A 20,141-nucleotide genomic window follows, 5' to 3' on the forward strand; every position below is an offset into this window, starting at 1 on the left:
ATGGCATTCTGACTGCCTTTAGGTATCAGGATGAAATCCTTTGACCCATTGTCAGACCCTACATTGGTGCAGTGGTCCTGGATTCCTTCTGGTCCACGACAATGTCCAGTCTTATGTGGTAAGAGAACTCATGCAGTTCCTGGAGGATGAAGGAACTGATAGCATTAGCTGCCCCCACGCTCACCTGACCTGAATCCAATAGAACACCTTTGGAACATTATGTTTTGTTCCATCAGACACCATCAGGTTGTTCCTCAGACTGTCCAGGAGCTCAGTGATGCCCTGGTCCAGTTCTGGGAGGAGATACCCCAGGACACCATCCATCGTCTCATTCAGAGCTTGTCCCGGCATCGTCAGTCATGAATACAAGCACATGGAGGCCATACAAACTACTGAATACCATTTTGAGTTTGAATTTCAGAAAGATGGACCAGCCTGCCACATCAGTTTTTCACTTTGATTTTGGGCTGTCTTGAATTTAGCCCTCCTGGGGGGTTGATCATTTTCATTCCCATCAAACAATGTGGCACTTTTCATTCCTAACACATTATCCAGTCCATATCAATGCTAAGATCCAGTTTGGTTTCCCCGTATTGAAATATGATGTGTTTTCAGTGTTCCTTTAATTTTTTGAGCAGTGTATTTCTACAGTAAGAATTGTGTAATTTTCAAGTTTTAATTTATTTCTTTTACAGTTTGCAGGTAAACATTTTTCACGTTTTACTGTTTATTATCTCTAATTGAACAAAACTGGGGAAATCTGTAAAACAATCAAGAATAAAAGAAAAAAGCTGCTGTGAAATCTGGAACAATACATTAAAATGGTGGAATATTATACATTTAAAAAACTAAACAGTAACAGGAAATAGATGTAGAACAAGATTGTTTTGTTTAAATGTAAAGTAAAAATTGTAATTTTAGGGTCAAATGTTGTAACAGAAAGAATTTATGAACATTTATAAAAATATAGATTTTAATTTTGCATCATAATTTTTTGGGTTAATAAATAAATATTTTTTCTGTGATTTGGCTCGATGTCCTCTGTAAATTAAAATGAATTAAAATAGCTAAAATTTAAGGTTTACATGTAAACAAACATGAGTTCACTGTTTATTATTCTTCATTTAACAAAACAGTGAAAATCTGTAAAATAATAGTAAAATGTAAAAAAATGAAAGGGGGGGGGGTTAAAATATGTAAAAAAAAATACAAAAACTCATGTTTTGAAATGACAAACATCACAGCAAATATGAAAATATAAATAAACTGTAAAAATATTGTAAATTTATGATCAAAAATTTGAACTGACGGCTTTTTAAAAACACTCTTTTTGACGCAGACGTTATTTAAAGTTTCAGACTGTTTTTTAAATTTCTTTTTATTTCTTTTAACTGTAAATAATTAAATGATAAATATGTAAATATGGAGGTTTTGCTCAGTGTTTCATCTAATTTACCAAAATGGGGAAAATCTGTAAAAAAAAAAAAAATCAATCTCTAAAATAAATAACAGGCAAAACTAATGATGCTGTTTGATAAATTAAACAAAACTCAATCATTTTACAGTCACACTTTTTGTTTTTTGCAGAAAACATAAAAACTAACACTTTTTCTGGTATTTTTTATTGATTATTTTTTTGTAATTTAACAAAACTAAAAATATCAGTTAATTAGAAAAAACAACACAGATATTATTATTATTATTAGTTATTATTATTGATTCAGATATTATTATTATTGTTATTATTATTATTTTGTTCCAAATTACACTGTTTTTATGTAAACAACAAACTATTATTTAGTAGTATTTAGTGCATTTATATCAGCAACAAAATGTCATTATTTTACAGATATTTGTTGTTATTTGAAAGTATAATTATTTGTTTTATAGATTTTTTTAAAAACAGGTTCTGAATTACAGAAAACATTTCATAAAACCACAGAATAATAATAATAATAATTTACATTAATTTGTTTTTAAAAACCCTAAAAAATGAAAGAAAGTTGATCTAAAAGAAATCATTCTGAATATTCTAACAATATAACGTATGAATGTTCTGCTGCACAGCGTCCACTAATCAGGTTTAAATTAACGAGTTATTATGGAGTCTGTTCCTGCCGGTGGACGTCTTCATTTATCTGAGGATGACCCGTGTTCAGGTCAGCGATAATAATCAGATTTAAATGAATTTATCGAGTCTTTTCCTGCCTGTGATGTTCAGATGATCAGTAATAATGTTCATCCAGGATCCTGGAGGACCTGCAGCAGATGTTGGAGCAGATGTTGGAGGATTTTTACTGCAGGACTTCAGATTCTCTGCTGCCTGCTGGAGGTTTAGAGGAAACATGACTTTAAATCTGAACCTGAACTCTGGTTTGAGCAGGAAAAAGAACTGAATGTGGATTTAAACTGAATAAATGACTAAAAACTTCAGTCATAAAACAAACTGATCTAACATCAGTGAACAAACTCTTCCTTCTGTCGTCCTGTGGGTCAAACTGACCCGTTTTAAAGTTTGAAAATGTGGAGAAAAAAAAGAAATTCACAGTGAACCTTCTGATGTTCACATTTTCAACACTTTTGGGAAATCTTTGAACATTTTATGGTGGAAAAAAAAGAAATGTTCAAATAAGTTTCTTAACCCTCCTGTTGTCGTCGTTTAATGGCACGAAAAAATATTGTTTCTTTGTCTGAAAAAAATCCACAAATTCATCAAAAAATTCCCCAAATTTCTGAAAAATTACAAAATCTTCAAGAAGAAAATTCCAATAATTCTTTTAAAGTTTCCCTTAAAAATTTGGTTAAAATTTTTTTTAAAAATCCCCTGAATTTGGTAAGAAGATTCTTGTAAATATTTTCAAAAAATGAGTAAAAATCTTTAAAAAAAAAAAATCCTACAAATATCTAAAATGATTACATATATATCAGTCAAACTTCAAATATTTTCTTTAAGATCATTCAAAAAATCAACCAAAATCCAGCAAAATTCATTGGATTTTGGTTGATTTTTTTGGTTTGGTGAACTCTAAAACAATCTATTTTCCCCACAGCTCTTCATTATAACAATATTTTACTCTGACTGAAGTATGCGACACGTGATTGGTCCATTCTGTGAAGAAAATGAGTCACATGACATGTTTAAGGTCCTCAGAAAACCTGGATAACAGCAAAGGTTTATCAGGTTTAGTTAATCCAGCTAAAGAAAACCTGGATAACAGCAAAGGTTTATCAGGTTTAGTTAATCTGTCTAAAGAAAACCTGGATAACAGCAAAGGTTTATCAGGTTTAGTTAATCCAGCTAAAGAAAACCTGAATAACAGCAAAGGTTTATCAGGTTTAGTTAATCTGTCTAAAGAAAACCTGGATAACAGCAAAGGTTTATCAGGTTTAGTTAATCTGTCTAAAGAAAACCTGGATAACAGCAAAGGTTTATCAGGTTTAGTTAATCTGTCTAAAGAAAACCTGGATAACAGCAAAGGTTTATCAGGTTTAGTTAATCTGTCTAAAGAAAACCTGGATAACAGCAAAGGTTTATCAGGTTTAGTTAATCTGTCTAAAGAAAACCTGGATAACAGCAAAGGTTTATCAGGTTTAGTTAATCCAGCTAAAGAAAACCTGGATAACAGCAAAGGTTTACCAGGTTTAGTTAATCTGTCTAAAGAAAACCTGGATAACAGCAAAGGTTTATCAGGTTTAGTTAATCTGTCTAAAGAAAACCTGGATAACAGCAAAGGTTTACCAGGTTTAGTTAATCTGTCTAAAGAAAACCTGGATAACAGCAAAGGTTTATCAGGTTTAGTTAATCCAGCTAAAGAAAACCTGGATAACAGCAAAGGTTTATCAGGTTTAGTTAATCTGTCTAAAGAAAACCTGGATAACAGCAAAGGTTTATCAGGTTTAGTTAATCTGTCTAAAGAAAACCTGGATAACAGCAAAGGTTTATCAGGTTTAGTTAATCTGTCTAAAGAAAACCTGGATAACAGCAAAGGTTTACCAGGTTTAGTTAATCTGTCTAAAGAAAACCTGGATAACAGCAAAGGTTATCAGGTTTAGTTAATCCAGCTAAAGAAAACCTGGATAACAGCAAAGGTTTATCAGGTTTAGTTAATCTGTCTAAAGAAAACCTGGATAACAGCAAAGGTTTATCAGGTTTAGTTAATCTGTCTAAAGAAAACCTGGATAACAGCAAAGGTTTACCAGGTTTAGTTAATCTGTCTAAAGAAAACCTGGATAACAGCAAAGGTTTATCAGGTTTAGTTAATCTGTCTAAAGAAAACCTGGATAACAGCAAAGGTTTATCAGGTTTAGTTAATCCAACTAACTCAGAAAGCCTGGATGTTAAACCTGGAACCAAACGATGACTAATTTAACAAACATACAAACAAATGAGAAATTAAAAGATGATAAAAACCAACATTCATGCTGAAAGAAGAAAAATGAAAACCAAACTTCAGACTGCAAATTCTGAATTCCCCTTCGAAGCCAAATACAGAAAAACAAACAAAAAACAAACAAACAGTGAAAAAGCTGCTAAAGTTTGGCGTAGCTACAGATTTATTCCGCATTAAGGGTGAAGTTCTGAAGTTCAAACCACCAACAGAAGGATTTATATTCATCTGGAACTTTAGAAAGAAATGGGGAGTTGTGTGTTTCTGGAGGAACATTTAAACAGCGCAACATCAACAACATCAACAACATCAGAAAACAAAATATAGGCTGAATCCCAAACCGCCCCCTACACACTACCCCTACACACTATCCCTACACACTATCCCTACACACTACCCCTACACACTACCCCTCCGTTTGCGCGTTCCCGTGGAGGGTCCTCCATATTAAGGGCCGTCCCAAACCGCGTAGTGCGGAGGGAGAGTGGACTGTTCAGCCCTTAAATAGCGAGTCTGCATCGATGCTCACTCTGGACAACTTTTTCAGGAAGTGCAACGTCCAAATGGAGGAGGAAACAACATATCGATGTAAGTTCCACATGCGTCCTTTATTTCTCCCACGCCTTTTTCACACTGACAGAACATCACAAAGAGTGGTGTAAAAAGATAAATCAAAAGAAACAAATCTTCTTCTCTGCTGACGTTTGATTTAATTGTGCACCCCCTGACACCTTAAAATTTGAACACAACTGACAGAATTCATTTATTCATTTGTTGGATTTGAAATGCCAGATAATAGGATTGGAAAACATGTGAGTGAAAAAAGTGGGATGCTTTCGTCTTCTGGAAGCAGCAGCGATCCTTGTTAGTTGCAACCTGTGCCACAGCGCTACAGCCATGACAGTAGGCGTCTTTCTGTTACCATGGCGATGACGTCTTCCGTTTTCCGGTGAGGCGACAGGGCGTCCCATTCCTGACGATCGTATTTATACCCTCCCCCTTCAATAATAGGTGCCCTCCACAGCTGCGAGTGTGACTTCTTTTGGAGTGACACTCGGTAGTGGAGGGGGAGTGTGTAGGGGGGGGGGGGGGGGGGTTGGGATTCAGCCCTAGAATCAAAGCAGCAAATGCAGAAGGTTATCCTTGTTTAACGTCCTCTGATTAAATCACTAAAATAAAGACGTAAACCTGAACCTCTCAGAAAATCACCTTCATTAAAAACATCCAGGAAAGAAATCTGAAGTTTTCTGGTTTAACCCCGAAACGCCTGAATTTATTCACAAATAAATTACACATCTGTTACACATAAAACAGATATATAATAACTATAACAGATATATAATAATTAGGTCCCACTCTGACCGGTCCTACTAGAAACCAGGGGCCTCATTTATAAAGCTTGCGTACGCACAAAACAGGGCTAGAAAGTGGCGTAAATCACAACCTTTGTGTAGAAAGTGGCGTACGCTGTGTATGTTGTGATTTCTAAACACAAACTTGGTGTGAGAATGTGCACACCGGTGCACCAACTTTGATGCTTGCTTAAGCACATTTTGGAGACAGAGGGAACGGCAGTGCCGGAGGGTGAAGTGGTGAATTGAAACCAGACTGATCTCAAACCTTTATTGTTATCACATATTAGACTTGTAGAGCCGGATAATCATAAACCCTCATTGTTGTAGATGTTCCTATAGTGCGTCATTCGGCCTACCACTGTATTTGCAGAACTATGTTCATATGTCAAACCTCCATCTTCAAATGATACAGAGCGGTGAGTGGCACTGATTGATTATTAATTTGGAAAAGGCCTGTGACAATCAGTCCAATCGCTGATCAAGCGGATAAATAGCGGGTGACAGCCGTGTGTAATGTGGCACAATGGATGAGCTGGCATTGCTGGAAGATCACGTTAAGAATGGAGAGAGATTTTAGGGATAACAGGGATTTGCCCATGATGATGACTGACTAATAAGCCGATTCAGATTCCCTAGAGCAGTGCTCTTGGATCTATGTGCTGAACTGGGCCGTCTTAGACAGACCCACCCGCCCAAACCACACCATCCCGGTACAGACACAGGAGCTGACGACTCGGGGGTTTCTGGCTCCTTCCAGCGTTAAGTGGCCGACAGGTATGTGTTTATATGAAGAATATATGAGGTTACATTTGTTGTCTAAATCCTATCTGGGTCTGATCTACAGTTAAATGATGTCCTTTAGGTCTGGATATCACAACCATCCCTCAGCGCAATAATGCCAGCTGTTTAGGATGACATTATAAACATGACCAGTCAGTACATCAGGTTTCCTTACACTGTGGGTGAACAGACCAACATTAAACGGCAATTTGCAGCAATGTCCGGTTTCCCAAATGTAATCGGTGTAACTGACTGCACTCATGTTGCTGTAAGGGCTCCGAGTGAAAATGAATTTGTCTATGTGAACCGAAAAAATGTACATTCAATCAGTGTACAAATTATCTGTACATCAGACATGATCATAACAAATTTAGTGTCAGGGTGGCCTGGGTCAACACATGATTCATTCATCCTGACGCACAGCAGTGAACAGACTGCAGGGGGCGCTGTGTGAAATGCCGTGGATCAGCAGCTTATTTATATACAGATACATTCATGAGTTACTTTGCACTGACCATTCATGGTAAAAATGTGGGTGTGTTGTGGGCGGAATGTGAGGTGGATCCACCTGTGCAATCTTCCAGCTGGTGTTGTGGAAAAATTGTAAGTTCAGCCTTGATCAATCGATGTATGAATAAAAATTCTGATGAGTCCATAATTGTCTTTGTCCTTTTATTGAAGCATCATGAAAACAGGAGGCATGCAGCGAAAGAGGAACCGCAAAATGCGCCTCTCAAAGGGAAACAACCCATTCTTATACTTTCAGTTGCACATACACACACATAGAAAATTGGTTATCTGTCTAACTGCTTGCAGAACGTTTTTTCTAAGAATTACAAAACAAGGACAGGATGTACAGACGACCCCCGCCTCACTCCCCTGGAACATCTCTGTGGTTTATTTAACCGTCTCTTAAACAATAGGTGTGAGCGTTAGGCGATAATAAGAGCGAGGTTCAGTGAGGGGTGACATCCTTCGTTGCGTTCTTAGAGTCTCTTCCTGACCACATGGGGTGTCTGATAGGAGGAACAGCAGACAGCATTTTGGCTGGGTTATAGAACGTTTAACAGTATCAAAGGTTACACTGCACATGTGTCACGCTACAAAGGCACAGGAATCTATTTCATCATTTATCAATGTCAAACAATGAAAATATATATCTATATATCTTCAGATAGCAGAGCAGCTCTTGAATGTTAAGGCTTCAAATAATAAAATTTCCATTACACTGGTGTGTGATTTATAAAGAAATTGCGTGCAGCTGTGCTTACGCACAGTTTTATAAATCAGGGGCGAGGGGTGTACGCCCATTTCAGATTTTCAGCGTACGCAAACTTTTAGTATGGATCCTACACAATGTTTAATAAATGAGGCCCCAGAGCTTTAAAAGGTTCCAGGTCCGTATTGAATCTGAACAAACCGGCGTTTGGGGGAGAGATTCTCTCTCTGTAGTCTGGATGGACGTTAGATGATAATTCACAACAACAGGCTTCTATGGGTTAAAGTTGTTAAAGTTAGCAGCTATTAAAGGTTCTTTCTTCTTGATCAGCTTCTCTGATCCTTTCTAACTTATGAACCTCCAGACACACATTTCTGTCTTCATTCTGCCTCTGAACTTGGAGTCTTTTGATTGGTTTCCATAAATATGACATCACCTGCCCTATAATCACCTCTGAATGAATAAAGAAGTCAAAACATCAATTACAATAAAATATCACAAATAACACCTACCAACCATCCAACCAACCATCCAACCATCCATCCATCCAAGCATCCAACCAAACATCCAACTAAGCAACCAATCAACCAAGCATCCAACCAGCATCCACCCAACCATCCACCCAAACATCCAGCCACCCATCCATCCATCCATCATCCAAACATCCAACCAACCAACCAATCAGCCAAGCATCCAACCAGCATCCACCCAACCATCCACCCAACCATCCACCCAAACATCCGACCACCCGTCCGTCCATCCATCCAAACATCCAACCAACCAACCAATCAGCCAAGCATCCAACCAGCATCCACCTAACCATCCACCCAAACATCCATCCATCCATCCAACCATCCATCCTCACTGATGCAAAGACCCACATTCTGCACCACAGACTTCATGTTTTTGTTCTTCAAAACAAAGACTTCTTGTGTGGAACATTGAAGGCGCTCTTTGGTTTCTAAAGATGTAAACAGGAAACGAGATGCTCGGACTTGTAGCTGGTAGTTTTTCTCTTAAAGAGAATAAAGAAAGCATCCTGTTCTTCTTCTCAACTTTCTCTGATTTAATGCCAGATCCGGTGTGATCGCAGTGATGAACATCATTAAAAACACAAACTACAGCAGATCTCAATCCGTTCTCCTGCAGAAACTACTCAACCAAAGCAGTTTTCAGGTCAGTAAAGACTTTTCAGCCTTTCAGCAGCTTGTTGAACAGACTGAAGGATGTCAATTTTCTGTTAAAGCTCCCTGAAGGGGGCAGCGTTAGACGGTCCTGATGGATGATGTGGACGCTACTTTCTCTGGATGTCAACAGTTTTATCAGGTGTCAGATATCGTGGTTTTCGTTTTGTTGATGAACTTTTTCAGGTGTGAAAGTGTCTGTTTTACATAAATACAGACAGATCTGAAAGGACGTGAAGTGTTTTTAAAGACATATGCAGTGCCTTGCTAGTTTTTTGAGTAACAAACCACCACTGGAGTCTGTTTATTTAGGATTCCACCTCCTGAGTCTCTTTAAATTGCTCTGTTTGTGCAGAAAAATCCTCCTTGTGTGCTTTGGGCTGTTGTGTCTTTAAAACATCAGAGTATAACAAGCCAATATCGAGCATGGAAACAGGATTTAATTAGCCTCCACAAAAGCATTCTGGCCCATCTGAGATGAATTTCATTAGAGCTGAACTGGTGCAGAAGGTTAGAAATAAAAGCACAATGACTGATGTTTCCTATTAACATTGTTTTCTCTTGTAATTTGATTTTTTTTGTCATTTGCCTTTGATCGATGGACTGAAACATGCGCTGCCGGGGCTGAACACTTTCTGCACTTCAGATCTCCTGATTCCAGTTAAAATTCAGGCTTTTGTTTCATTTTCATTTTAGTTTTTTGCAACTGCATCTTCTCTAAGCGCTTCACAGCGGAAATAAACGCAGATAATAACTGGTTAGAATTAATTATTAAAATTAATTACACAGCGGGTGGGACAAAGAGCCATTTGCAGGCATCTAAAATAATAATTCCCTTCACAGATTAACTTAGAGAGGGCGCCATCAAAAAATGAACTTCAAATACGAGTTGGAAGCAAACAAGAAGAGCGGCTCGCTGAGTGACTTTATCTCCACCACTGAAACCACCGGTGTTCCTGTGGACCATGAAATTGTCATTTGTTCTGCGAGCGTTACATCAAACGAGGGTTCAGGGCCGTGCCAGGACCGTTTGCTGGTGCTGAGCTTATTTTAACTTGTTATCTGACAAAATCTCCATGGATAATTATATTTGGCTTGGAGAGACAGGTAGAGGATCGTCAGAGTTGGATGCAAAGTGGAAAAAAACACAGTGTGCAGATTAACCGTGCAATCCCTGCATGTGATTACATACGTGTTGGAACGTTCCAGAGCCTCACGGAGCTTTTTGCTGTGCAGCATTAAGCAAAAAAAGAGAAAAAACTAATGTCACCAGCATGAGAGATTACATTCTGTGACTTGCATAAAACCATTAGAGAGGCAGAAAAGACGAGCAGGCAGAAGGGATTTACTCTGGGATGTGGAAGCAGCCGAGGAGAAGAAAACAAGGCTTCAGTCGAGCAGGAGATCAGGCTAAAGAGGCGGCAACCGATCGGACCAGAAACAAGGACAGAAAACAGCAGAGAGGAAGAGAAAACAGCAGCAGAGAGAATTCAGAGAGGAAACACTGAAACGCTGCAGCGTGTTTAGATTAATACGTTTAAATGCACACGAGAGAAACTTGCAGCTTTAATTATTAACTTTTCCTGTTGTGTTAATTTCAGCTAAACTGTGTCTGATGTCATCACGTCCATCTAATGTCCAAACTTTCTGCTGCTAATAAGATTACAGAGGAAGGAAAAGACAAAATGTAAAGTTCATTTGCAGAATGCAGCAGTTTTATATAAATATGTTTCAATCCACACGTGAGAGAAACTTGCAGCTTTAATTATTAACCTTTCCTGCAGCAGAATAAAAACGGTTTACCTGACAGGTGTTAAAATGTCTGTGAGGTAAATATAAAGGAGGATCAGATAGAAAATATAAAGGAGCAGATTTTATTGATCCTCAGGGATGAAATTCAACTGTCAAATATCAAAGATACAGAAAAAACTACAGAAAATAACATTTAAATGACAAAGTTAAATGTGCTGCAAGTTCAGTGTCTGTAAAAAACGACTTTTATTCTGAAGTTGACATACAGCAGATCTAACAAACATGTTATTGTAGAAATATGATGATATATTAATGCAAAATGTAATATATTCTATATTGAATGGCATATTTTATGGTATCTAAAGTAGAAATATGATCTCTAATATGGCAAAAATATATGTTTTAATGAATAAATTAACCAACATACTAAATCCTACCGGCTTTACATTGAAGAAAAGAGTAGATTTCATGGGAAAATGCAGAAATTTAGTCTTGAAGATTGAAACTAGCATCATGACTGCACAGTTTCTGTGAAACTAGAAGTTGTTTAGCTTCATTTCTTAAGATTCTTTTGCTATTTTTCTTACAGTTTCCCCAACATAAGACAACCAGTATCACCTATTTTGGAATCAAATGTTAAATAAGTTCTTGTTTTCCTGTATAGCTAAACTACATTGTTGATTTAAATCAGAAATAAACGTAGTTTCTAGAAAAGGTGTCTAGTTTTAAAGAAGAGGTAATTGTGGGATGAAGGTTTAAAGCAGCAACTGAACTTTCACACAGAAAAACAGAATTCATGTCCTGGGTTTAGTTTCCTTTTGATTAACTTTGATTTTCATTCAGTTTCTGGTTGATTTGAGGAAAATATCGAGCTTCAGCCGATGCTTCTACTCGTTAGACACTGGGTTCAATTTGGGCAGCAAAATTACTGGTTTAGATTTAAGAAAACTCTCCTGATTTGGGTTCAAATGCTGATGGTGCATGACAAAATTAGAAGAGCCTCAAGGAACTCTGCAGATGTTTGAGGAACCTTTCTTGTCTGGAGGGTTCACAGAGGAACCGTTAACAGCTCATTTCAGAGAAAAGTTTGCTTGAAGAACCGTATTAATGATAGATATATTTTAGAGATTCGTGTCAAACTCAACTGCTCATTTTTGCACTCAAAAAACAAAACAGAATTCATGTCCCAGGTTTAGTTTTCTTCTGATTAACTCTGACTCTAGCTCAGGTTCTGGTTAGTTTTTGTTAAAACAAGCTTCAGTCATTTTACGCTCGGTGAAGCTTAAAGTTTGACATACGGCATGTCTGATGAACATGATATTGTAGAAATGTGAAGTTATATTATTGTAAAGCATGATCTATGCTATGTTTCATGGTGTCAAAAATAATCAGAGGTTTTCAGAAGTTTTAAATACGACAACAAACCAAAAAAATGTGTTTGTCATCAGCAGCTTTCTGATGCAGGACAGGAGTGGAGAGGAAGGCAGAAAGAGGACAAGAAGAAGAAGAAGCAGCAGCAGAAGAAGAAGCCATCAGCATTATGAGAAGCATCAAGACCCCAAAGAAAGATGGAACAGTCACTGCATGACGCTGCTGCAGGAGGTGGAGGGTTGAGATGGAGGAAGTGCTGAGATGGAACAGGCTGCAGATCGTAGAAGCCAAAAAATAAAAACTACCAAAGTAAATAAATAAAAAGGAATGCAAACCAAAAATAAGGAACATCCAGTGAAGCTGTACACCCAGCAGGCAGCCAATTGAAATCAACCAGGATGGAGGGTTTGGGTTAGTAGGAGGCTGGCGGGTGTACAGCGGTGACTGATACTGACCTGGGCTTGAGACAGGACTAGTGGTGGTGGGTTCAATTATAGCTACAGGGGGAGGAGAGGGGAGGAGAGGGAGGGAGGGGGAGGGAAAGAGGACATTCATGTATTATTAACAGAATGGAGACGTAAAATAAAAGAGAAAAAAGAAAAGAAAAGAATGCATGCAAGGACAAGAGGACGGGGGATGGAGACGAATCCTCTCCATGCACTAAAGCTCCAGATGCAGGACATGCTCAGAAAAACAGAAAAGACCTGAAGAATCAACCCTCAGGTGGCTCCGACCGGCACCAGTACCTGCTTTCTGCTCACCTCTAACTCCACCTGCACTCACTCTTTAGGTTTTTATGAACTGAAGCAAAAAAAAAGAAGAAGTGGAGCTTTTAGTCGTCTTTGATCCCTCTGAGGAGGGAAATCAGAGTCTCAATCTGATTACCTCATGAACTCATTTCAGGCTGAGCCACCGGCGGCATTTAGGAGACAGAATAATGTGACATCCACAGAACGTTCCAAAAACCGAAGCTACTTTCAAAGAGTCTGGATGGAAAATGTGGCAGTGAGGGGATCCAACGTCTGCACAAACACGGAAGGACTGTCAAAACTGTATTTGAAATTACACTTTGTCCTTTAAACTGATGTTTTAATTTCAGCTGCAGTGTGTCTGACTTCATGACATCGATCTACTAAACTTTAAAAGGTAAGATTACAGAGCAAAGAAAAAGAGAGATCCTCACTTAATGACTAAATAATGTTTACCATTTTATTTTTAGGTGAAGACCTTCAAGTTGGTTCTCCTTTAAATGAAGTCGCAGCAAACTGTTCATTTCAGATCAGTCTTAGTTTGGTTCATTTGGTTGAATGTCAGTGAATGAAGCAAATCTTTAAAGTTGGTTTAACGACTCTGTTTTTTTTTAGCTTTATTTTACTAAAGGAGCTAAAAACGGTCAGTTCATTGACAGATTCCTTTATGACATTTTACTTTTACAGAAATCAGAAACTTTGATAACAAAAAACTTCATAATAATAAGTGAAAACTTGACTTCCTGTTTGGTACACAAGCTGTGAATTAAACAGGAAGTCATGTTTATCGATCAGGAAATCATGTTCAATTCAAAGTTTGTTTACTGAACACGACTTCCTGTTTGTTTCAGAGCCTGTGCTTCAAACTTATTTTTCAAAATAATGTTTCTTTCTTTTCCAATGCATAGAAACTACTTTACTGAATTTGAAATATTGAAATTGAAATATTAACTACTTAAAATGCACATACAAATAACACAAACAAGGAACAGCAGGAAGATAAATCTTGTAAACGCTGTCCCCTGTGTTTCAAATAAAAAAACACAACTTCCTTTTCAGTAAACCAGACTTCCTGTTCAATTCACAGCTTTTATAAGTATAAATCACTGCTTCCTGTTTGGCAAAAACAACTTCCTGTTGGAGTCAGAGCTTTTGTATCAAACTTATTTTTCAAAATAAGTAAAAAACACAACTTCCTCTCAGGAAGTCGATTTTTAAACTTATTTTTCTTAAAAAAGTAAAAAACAAAACTCGTCTTCCTCGACCTGTGAAGCTATTTAGGTCTCATCCACCTTCGTCCTGAAGACGAGGATCTGATCCGTGGTAGAAGAAACCCTGGTGACCATGTTTCTTCCTCAGACAGCTCAGGAACCAGAGCTGAAGGTTCACTTAGACTCACTTTAATCCATTTACATGGAGCCTGAGGGCAGGAGGAGGTCTTCTTCAACAGCCATCCTGCCTCTTTCTCGTGGTTTCATCACTCCATTTCAAGGGAATGTGTGTAGAATCGGTATTCATATGTGAAATGATCTGTGGACTCCCTCGGCGTGTCAGCGAGGAAACGGTGGAATTCATCTTTTCTTCCACAAATGTTTCCTCTTTAAAGACTCCTAGGGGATCCGGGCTCCTTCAGACTATGTGAAGAATCCACCACGAATCACTGGAGGAGCTCCGTTACCGTTTAACGTCCTCATCACACAGATCCTCACGACTCGGACTTCACCTCTTCCAGGGCATGTGTTTGGTGTCCAGTTGTGTTGCTTTATATCTCATTTTGGACGTTTTGTGTCTCATTTTGTGTCTTCTTTGTGATGTTTTGTGTGTGGTTTTGGTCATTTTCTTGCCTGGATTTGATTCTTTTATGGCTCATTTTATTCTTCATCTCGTGTTTTTGTGGTTTTGTGTTGGTTATTTGTCATTTTGTGTTTTTTGCTAAGTTTTATTTTTGGCATTTTGATGTCATTTTATGTCATGTTGTGTTTCTTTTTTTGTCATCTTTAGTCTTGTCTCATTTTGTGTGTCATCAAGTAATTTTGTGTTGCTTTGCATCCCGTTTTGATCCTTTTTTGTTGCTTTTTATCTAATTTTGGTCATTTTGTGACACATTCATCTCATTTTGTCTCATTTTGTGTCTCGTTTGTGATGCATTTTGTAGTTTTTTGTCTTGGTTTGCAGTTTTGTGTATGGTGTGTACTGTTTTGGCCCTAGCTTGTGTTGCTTTGTGTCAGTTTTTTGTTATTTTGTGTTCAGTATGTAGTTTTGTTTTTTGTCATTTTATGTCATGTTGTGCCTTTTTTGTCATCTTTTGTCTCCTTTTTGTCCTTATTGAGTGTTGATGTTAGTCTTATTTGTGTTGGTTTGTGTTTAGTTTTTGTTGTTTTATTCCTGGATTTTATGCGTTTGTGACTCATTTTGGTCGACTTATTTCCTTGTTTGTCTTGTTGTGTTGCTTTACGTCTGTTTTTTTGCTGTTTTGTGTTGCTTGGGTGGAGTTGGGTGTTTGGTGGGTTAGTGATGGGTGGGTATAGAGGTGGGGGGGTATTGGGTATTGGGTGGGTATAGAGGTGGGGGTATTGGTGGGTATAGAGGTGGGGTATTGGGTGAGTATAGAGGTGGGGGTATTGGGTGGGTATAGAGGTGGGGGTATTGGGTGGGTATAGAGGTGGGGGGTATTGGGTATTGGGTGGGTATATAGGTGGGGGTATTGGTGGGTATAGAGGTGGGGTATTGGGTGGGTATAGAGGTGGGGGTATTGGGTATTGGGTGGGTATAGAGGTGGGGGTATTGGGTATTGGGTGGGTATAGAGGTGGGGGGTATTGGGTATTGGGTGGGTATAGAGGTAGGGGGTATTGGTATTGGGTGGGTATAGAGGTGGGGGTATTGGGTATTGGGTGGGTATAGAGGTGGGGGTATTGGGTATTGGGTGGGTATAGAGGTGGGGGGTATTGGGTATTGGGTGGGTATAGAGGTAGGGGGTATTGGGTATTGGTGGGTATAGAGGTGGGGGGTATTGGTATTGGGTGGGTATAGAGGTGGGGGTATTGGCATTGGGTGGGTATAGAGGTGGGGGTATTGGGTATTGGGTGGGTATAGAGGTGGGGGCTATTGGGTATTGGGTGGGTATAGAGGTGGGGGGTATTGGGCGGTATAGAGGTGGGGGTATTGGGTATTGGGTGGGTATAGAGGTGGGGGGTATTGGGCGGGTATAGAGGTGGGGGTATTGGGTATTGGGCGGGTATAGAGGTGGGGGTATTGGGTATTGGGTGAGTATAGAGGTGGGGGGTATTGGGTATTGGGTGAGTATAGAGGTGGGGGGTATTGGGTATTGGGTGACTATAGAGGTGGGGGGTATTGGGTATTGGGTGAGTATAGAGGTGGGGGGTATTGGGTATTGGGTGACTATAGAGGTGGGGGGTATTGGGTATTGGGTGGGTATAGAGGTGGGGGTATTGGTATTGGGTGACTATAGAGGTGGGGGTATTGGTATTGGGTGGGTATAGAGGTGGGGGCTATTGGGTATTGGGTGAGTATAGAGGTGGGGGGTATTGGGCGGGTATAGAGGTGGGGGTATTGGGTGGGTATAGAGGTGGGGGTATTGGGTGGGTATAGAGGTGGGGGTATTGGGCGGGTATAGAGGTGGGGGTATTGGTGGGTATAGAGGTGGGGGTATTGGGCAGGTATAGAGGTGGGGGGTATTGGGTGGGTATAGAGGTGGGGGGTATTGGGCGGGTATAGAGGTGGGGGGTATTGGGCGGGTATAGAGGTGGGGGGTATTGGGCGGGTATAGAGGTGGGGGGTATTGGTGGGTATAGAGTTGGGGGGTATTGGGCGGGTATAGAGGTGGGGGGTATTGGGCGGGTATAGAGGTGGGGGGTATTGGTTGGGTATAGAGGTGGGGGGTATTGGGCGGGTATAGAGGTGGGGGTATTGGTGGGTATAGAGGTGGGGGTATTGGTGGGTATAGAGGTGGGGGGTATTGGGCGGGTATAGAGGTGGGGGGTATTGGTGGGTATAGAGGTGGGGGGTATTGGGCGGGTATAGAGGTGGGGGGTATTGGTGGGTATAGAGGTGGGGGGTATTGGGCGGGTATAGAGTCGGCTGCCTGCAGGAGAAACATTCTGCTCCAATTGTTTCCTCGTCATAGTGGAACAGGAAAATGTTAATGTGTTTCCTGATTGCCTGAATATGGAAATGGAGGCGGTGAGATGATGGTAAATGGAAAATAAACTACAGCCTCACTGAGCTGAATTCATACAGAATATTCTGATATTTGGAGAGGAAAGCACCTAAAATGACGCCTCTCTGTTCACCTTAACAGTTCTGAAACCAATACAGACAAAAGTAATAATGAAAAGACAGAGTTATCATCTGTTTTTTGTAGTTTAATGTCTAAAATCACACAAAAAATCTAAAAATGTGTCTTTTTGTTCACCTGAACAGTCCCAAACAGCAGCTGGAAATGTTTGATTCAAAATCCAGGCAGACAAAAATTAATGAAAAAAAAGGAATTCATTGTCTTGTTTTAGTAGTTTAGTGTTTCCTTTGTGTTGTTTTGTGTAGCTTTAGAAGTAATCGGTAAATGGTGTGAGTGTGAAGGCTGTTTTTGAGGAAAATAACGGAAACTACGGCTTCAACATTCATATTTATAGATACAGAAGGAGTTCTTCCAGTTTTGTAGTTTTTTGTCTTGTTTTTGTGCAGTCATTAAAATGACAGGATGCTTTCGAGGAAAATAACGGATACGCCAGCCTCAGAGTGTTTAATTTATTCAGCACATTTTCACATGTGGTATTTGTACCTAAAAATATGACGGTGTTCACCTCAACAGGCCCAATCAGACTCCGTTTGTTTCTAACTATGAAACAGAAGAAATCAATCTGAACATGATGACAGAACTAAACGTCGCCCCAATAATCCAGACCTCCACATTCCAGGCTTCACCTTTAGCTCCCGTTCTCCTGCATCTGCGCTCCGTGACTCGGTGTGGAACAAACAACATCATCAACAACGATGGCAGCCGAGCAGACGTGTCAGAACGACGCCCACGCATGCGGTGACTGATAAGCGTGACAAACGAACACGGCGTTCATTAAGCAGCTAGCCGGAGAGCGGCTGCTGCCGGAGGGAGGATGAGCGCCGACTCTTCCTCTCCTCCATCAATCTCTTCCGATTACTGCTCCTGAAATGGAGGAAATCTCCTGGAGGTAAGCCGAGGTGGGCCGGGGGATAAGAGCCGCACCAATTAAGCTGGAGGACTCCTCAGAAAACTGGAGTGAGCGCCTCAGTCTTTCACCGCCGCTCGCCTCCATCTCACACATGAAATGGGAAGTTGAAATCGGGATTGGCAGCTTGGTGATTGTTATACCTCAGCTAAAATCATAAAGTGTGAGTGTGTACCGTGTTATTGTGTATGTGCCAGAACAGAGTGTGACAAACGCACCCTGAAGTGATGCTTCTGGAAATATTCTGTGGTTCAGTAAAAAAGCTGCAGAAACTTCCATGGACTGTACAAACGCTGTCGTCTTGTGTTGTCTGGTCTTAAGTTGTGTCTTTTTTTCATTTTTTTCTATGATTTGTGTCGTGTTCTGTTTAGTTTTTGTAGTTTTGTGTGTCATTTGTGTGGTTTTGGTAGGTAAATGGTGGAAAATAAAGGAAAGTAATACCTCACCGTGTTGAATTTATGCAGAGTATTTGGACATATTTTATGAATTTAAGCAGCTAAAAATGCCTTTTTGTTCTTAACTAACCCAGACAAAAGTAACTATAAAAAGAGGAAGAAAGATGAATCTATACATGAAGAGGAGGATGAAATCATTGCACCATTTTCTAGGTTTTCTTTGTCTCATTTATGTTGGTTTGCCTGAAATGTGTTTTTTAAACTTATTTTTTGTTGTTAAAACTTCATGAACGGTAAAGATGGTGTCATTTACACTCTTAGATTGACTGAACAGGTTTTTGTTTTAGCGCTACGTTTGTCAAACTAATCTCACCCAATAATCACATGAAGCAGGAAGTAACGCCGTTAGAATGACTCGGCTGTCAGAGCCACTCTGATAAGTTATAATATCCTCCAATACTCCTGAATTAAAACGACTGGATGTTTCTACGACCAGCGATGAATGATCCATGAAACACAAACTGAAATTAGCTGTTGCCAATCAGCCGACAAGCTTCACCTGAACCAACCATCCATTCACCCTGATGTCAGAGGAATGAGCTCCTACAGGAAGAGCTTTCTAAACTGAGACTCAGCAGCGTGATCAATCATTTAAAAGTCAGCACAGTGCTTATTTCACCACATGCAGCTCTTTTTAAGCTCAGGCTCGACTTTTAGGCAGCTGATTGATTATACAAACACTTTCGGAGCAGACTCGATCAGACTGGAATCCATCAACCTCCTCAGAAGTCTTTGTCATGGTGCCCACTGCTAGCCAATCCCCCATCATGCTCTCTGTTTGACCGCCTCCTCTGGTCGCTACAGTAATAAACAGTACAAGACAAAAACTTAAAGTGTGTTACAGTCAGGACTCATTATTTAAAACATGCCAGCTGTGGTTGGAGTCTCTGTCTCTTTATTATCTACATAGACAGGAAACAGGAACATTGTTCTAGAAGATTCTGGTTTGTCTTTAACCTCCACATTAGTCTCTGTCATGGTGCCCTTTACCACCTAAACCCCCACAATGCTCTCTGTTTTTACATGCGCTGTCATCTCTACAGGATTAAACAGTACAAGAGCTTAATCTACCATACATTTACTGACATGCATGACCTTCTTCTTTTGCCTTTTTGGTTAATACTTTTGTAGTCCACTTAAAACAGCAAAGACAATTAGTCGATCAATGTTTGCTGCAACGTTTAGGAAACAAAGTTAGATCTGGAGGAAAAGGTTTTTCGGTTTGAAACTCTCTGTGAATCTGAATAGTGATTAAAAAAAACCCTCAAAATTATTGCAACATGCTCTACCTTAAATGGCAATGATCTGTCAATGTTTGTTCCTGCTGCTTCCATGTGGCCACAAAATTAGTTCCTCTTTATGCATCAGAATAAATGTATTTCATCATGAGTATTTTATTGTGCTTTCTTCTATATTGGACAGTTTTAAATATTTTAAAAATTCTAAAATCACATAAATCTGCAGCTTATCTCAGCTTCAGGAAGCTTTATGTTGAGTTTCATCTCATTGATTGGATCTCCAGTTGTAATTTTAGCATTTAAGTTCACTGCTACTGTGCTAATAGTGTCATTTTTATTCTGTTCTTTAAGAAAAAATTCTAAAACAACCACTGTATTCCACCTGTGCAGCACCAAACAGCAGATAAACACAGTTAGCAACAAGCTA

At 39.4% G+C, this 20,141-nt stretch overlaps 2 protein-coding genes across 14 annotated transcripts in view; one reads left to right on the top strand and one right to left on the bottom strand.

Moving 5' to 3' along the window:
• The window catches only part of LOC110965491 (neuronal growth regulator 1-like), a 667,889-nt gene that overhangs the window by 104,432 nt on the left and 543,316 nt on the right, over positions 1-20,141 (bottom strand). Inside the window, exons 7-8 of one of the 5 annotated variants that reach the window (XM_051947040.1) lie at positions 12,505-12,546; positions 10,119-10,154 (exon numbers count right to left, since the gene is read on the bottom strand). The exons of 2 other annotated variants lie outside the window; for them this stretch is intronic. In XM_051947040.1, the coding sequence (XP_051803000.1) occupies positions 10,119-10,154; positions 12,505-12,546 (78 nt within the window). Of the gene's footprint in view, positions 1-4,975; positions 5,498-10,118; positions 10,155-12,504; positions 12,547-20,141 lie in introns of those variants that run through there. 2 more of the 5 variants (XM_051947039.1, XM_051947041.1) reach the window with 2 other exon arrangements.
• Positions 3,074-4,361, top strand: LOC127533596 (uncharacterized). 9 transcript variants are annotated; one of them, XM_051947050.1, is made up of 5 exons: positions 3,121-3,274; positions 3,326-3,742; positions 3,845-3,997; positions 4,099-4,149; positions 4,201-4,361. In XM_051947050.1, the coding sequence occupies exons 1-5, from the start codon at positions 3,121-3,123 to the stop codon at positions 4,359-4,361; spliced, it is 936 nt and encodes a 311-aa protein (XP_051803010.1). The 9 variants fall into 9 exon arrangements, 7 of the variants coding, with proteins under 7 accessions (XP_051803011.1, XP_051803010.1, XP_051803007.1 ...); XM_051947047.1 differs by having other exon boundaries at positions 3,326-3,691; positions 3,743-3,997; XM_051947046.1 differs by having other exon boundaries at positions 3,326-3,589; positions 3,641-3,997.

This window comes from Acanthochromis polyacanthus, chromosome 4 (genome assembly GCF_021347895.1).
Source record: "Acanthochromis polyacanthus isolate Apoly-LR-REF ecotype Palm Island chromosome 4, KAUST_Apoly_ChrSc, whole genome shotgun sequence".
Classification (NCBI taxonomy): Eukaryota; Metazoa; Chordata; class Actinopteri; family Pomacentridae; genus Acanthochromis; species Acanthochromis polyacanthus.

Bases quoted from the DNA above. Each gene is read 5' to 3' on its own strand.
- LOC127533596 (XM_051947045.1), top strand. From the start codon at position 3,121: ATGAGTCACATGACATGTTTAAGGTCCTCAGAAAACCTGGATAACAGC. The intron at 3,275-3,325 runs GTTTATCAGGTT...ATAACAGCAAAG, and splicing joins AAACCTGGATAACAGCAAAG to GTTTATCAGGTTTAGTTAAT. The intron at 3,998-4,098 runs GTTTAGTTAATC...AAGGTTTATCAG, and splicing joins TAACAGCAAAGGTTTACCAG to GTTTAGTTAATCTGTCTAAA.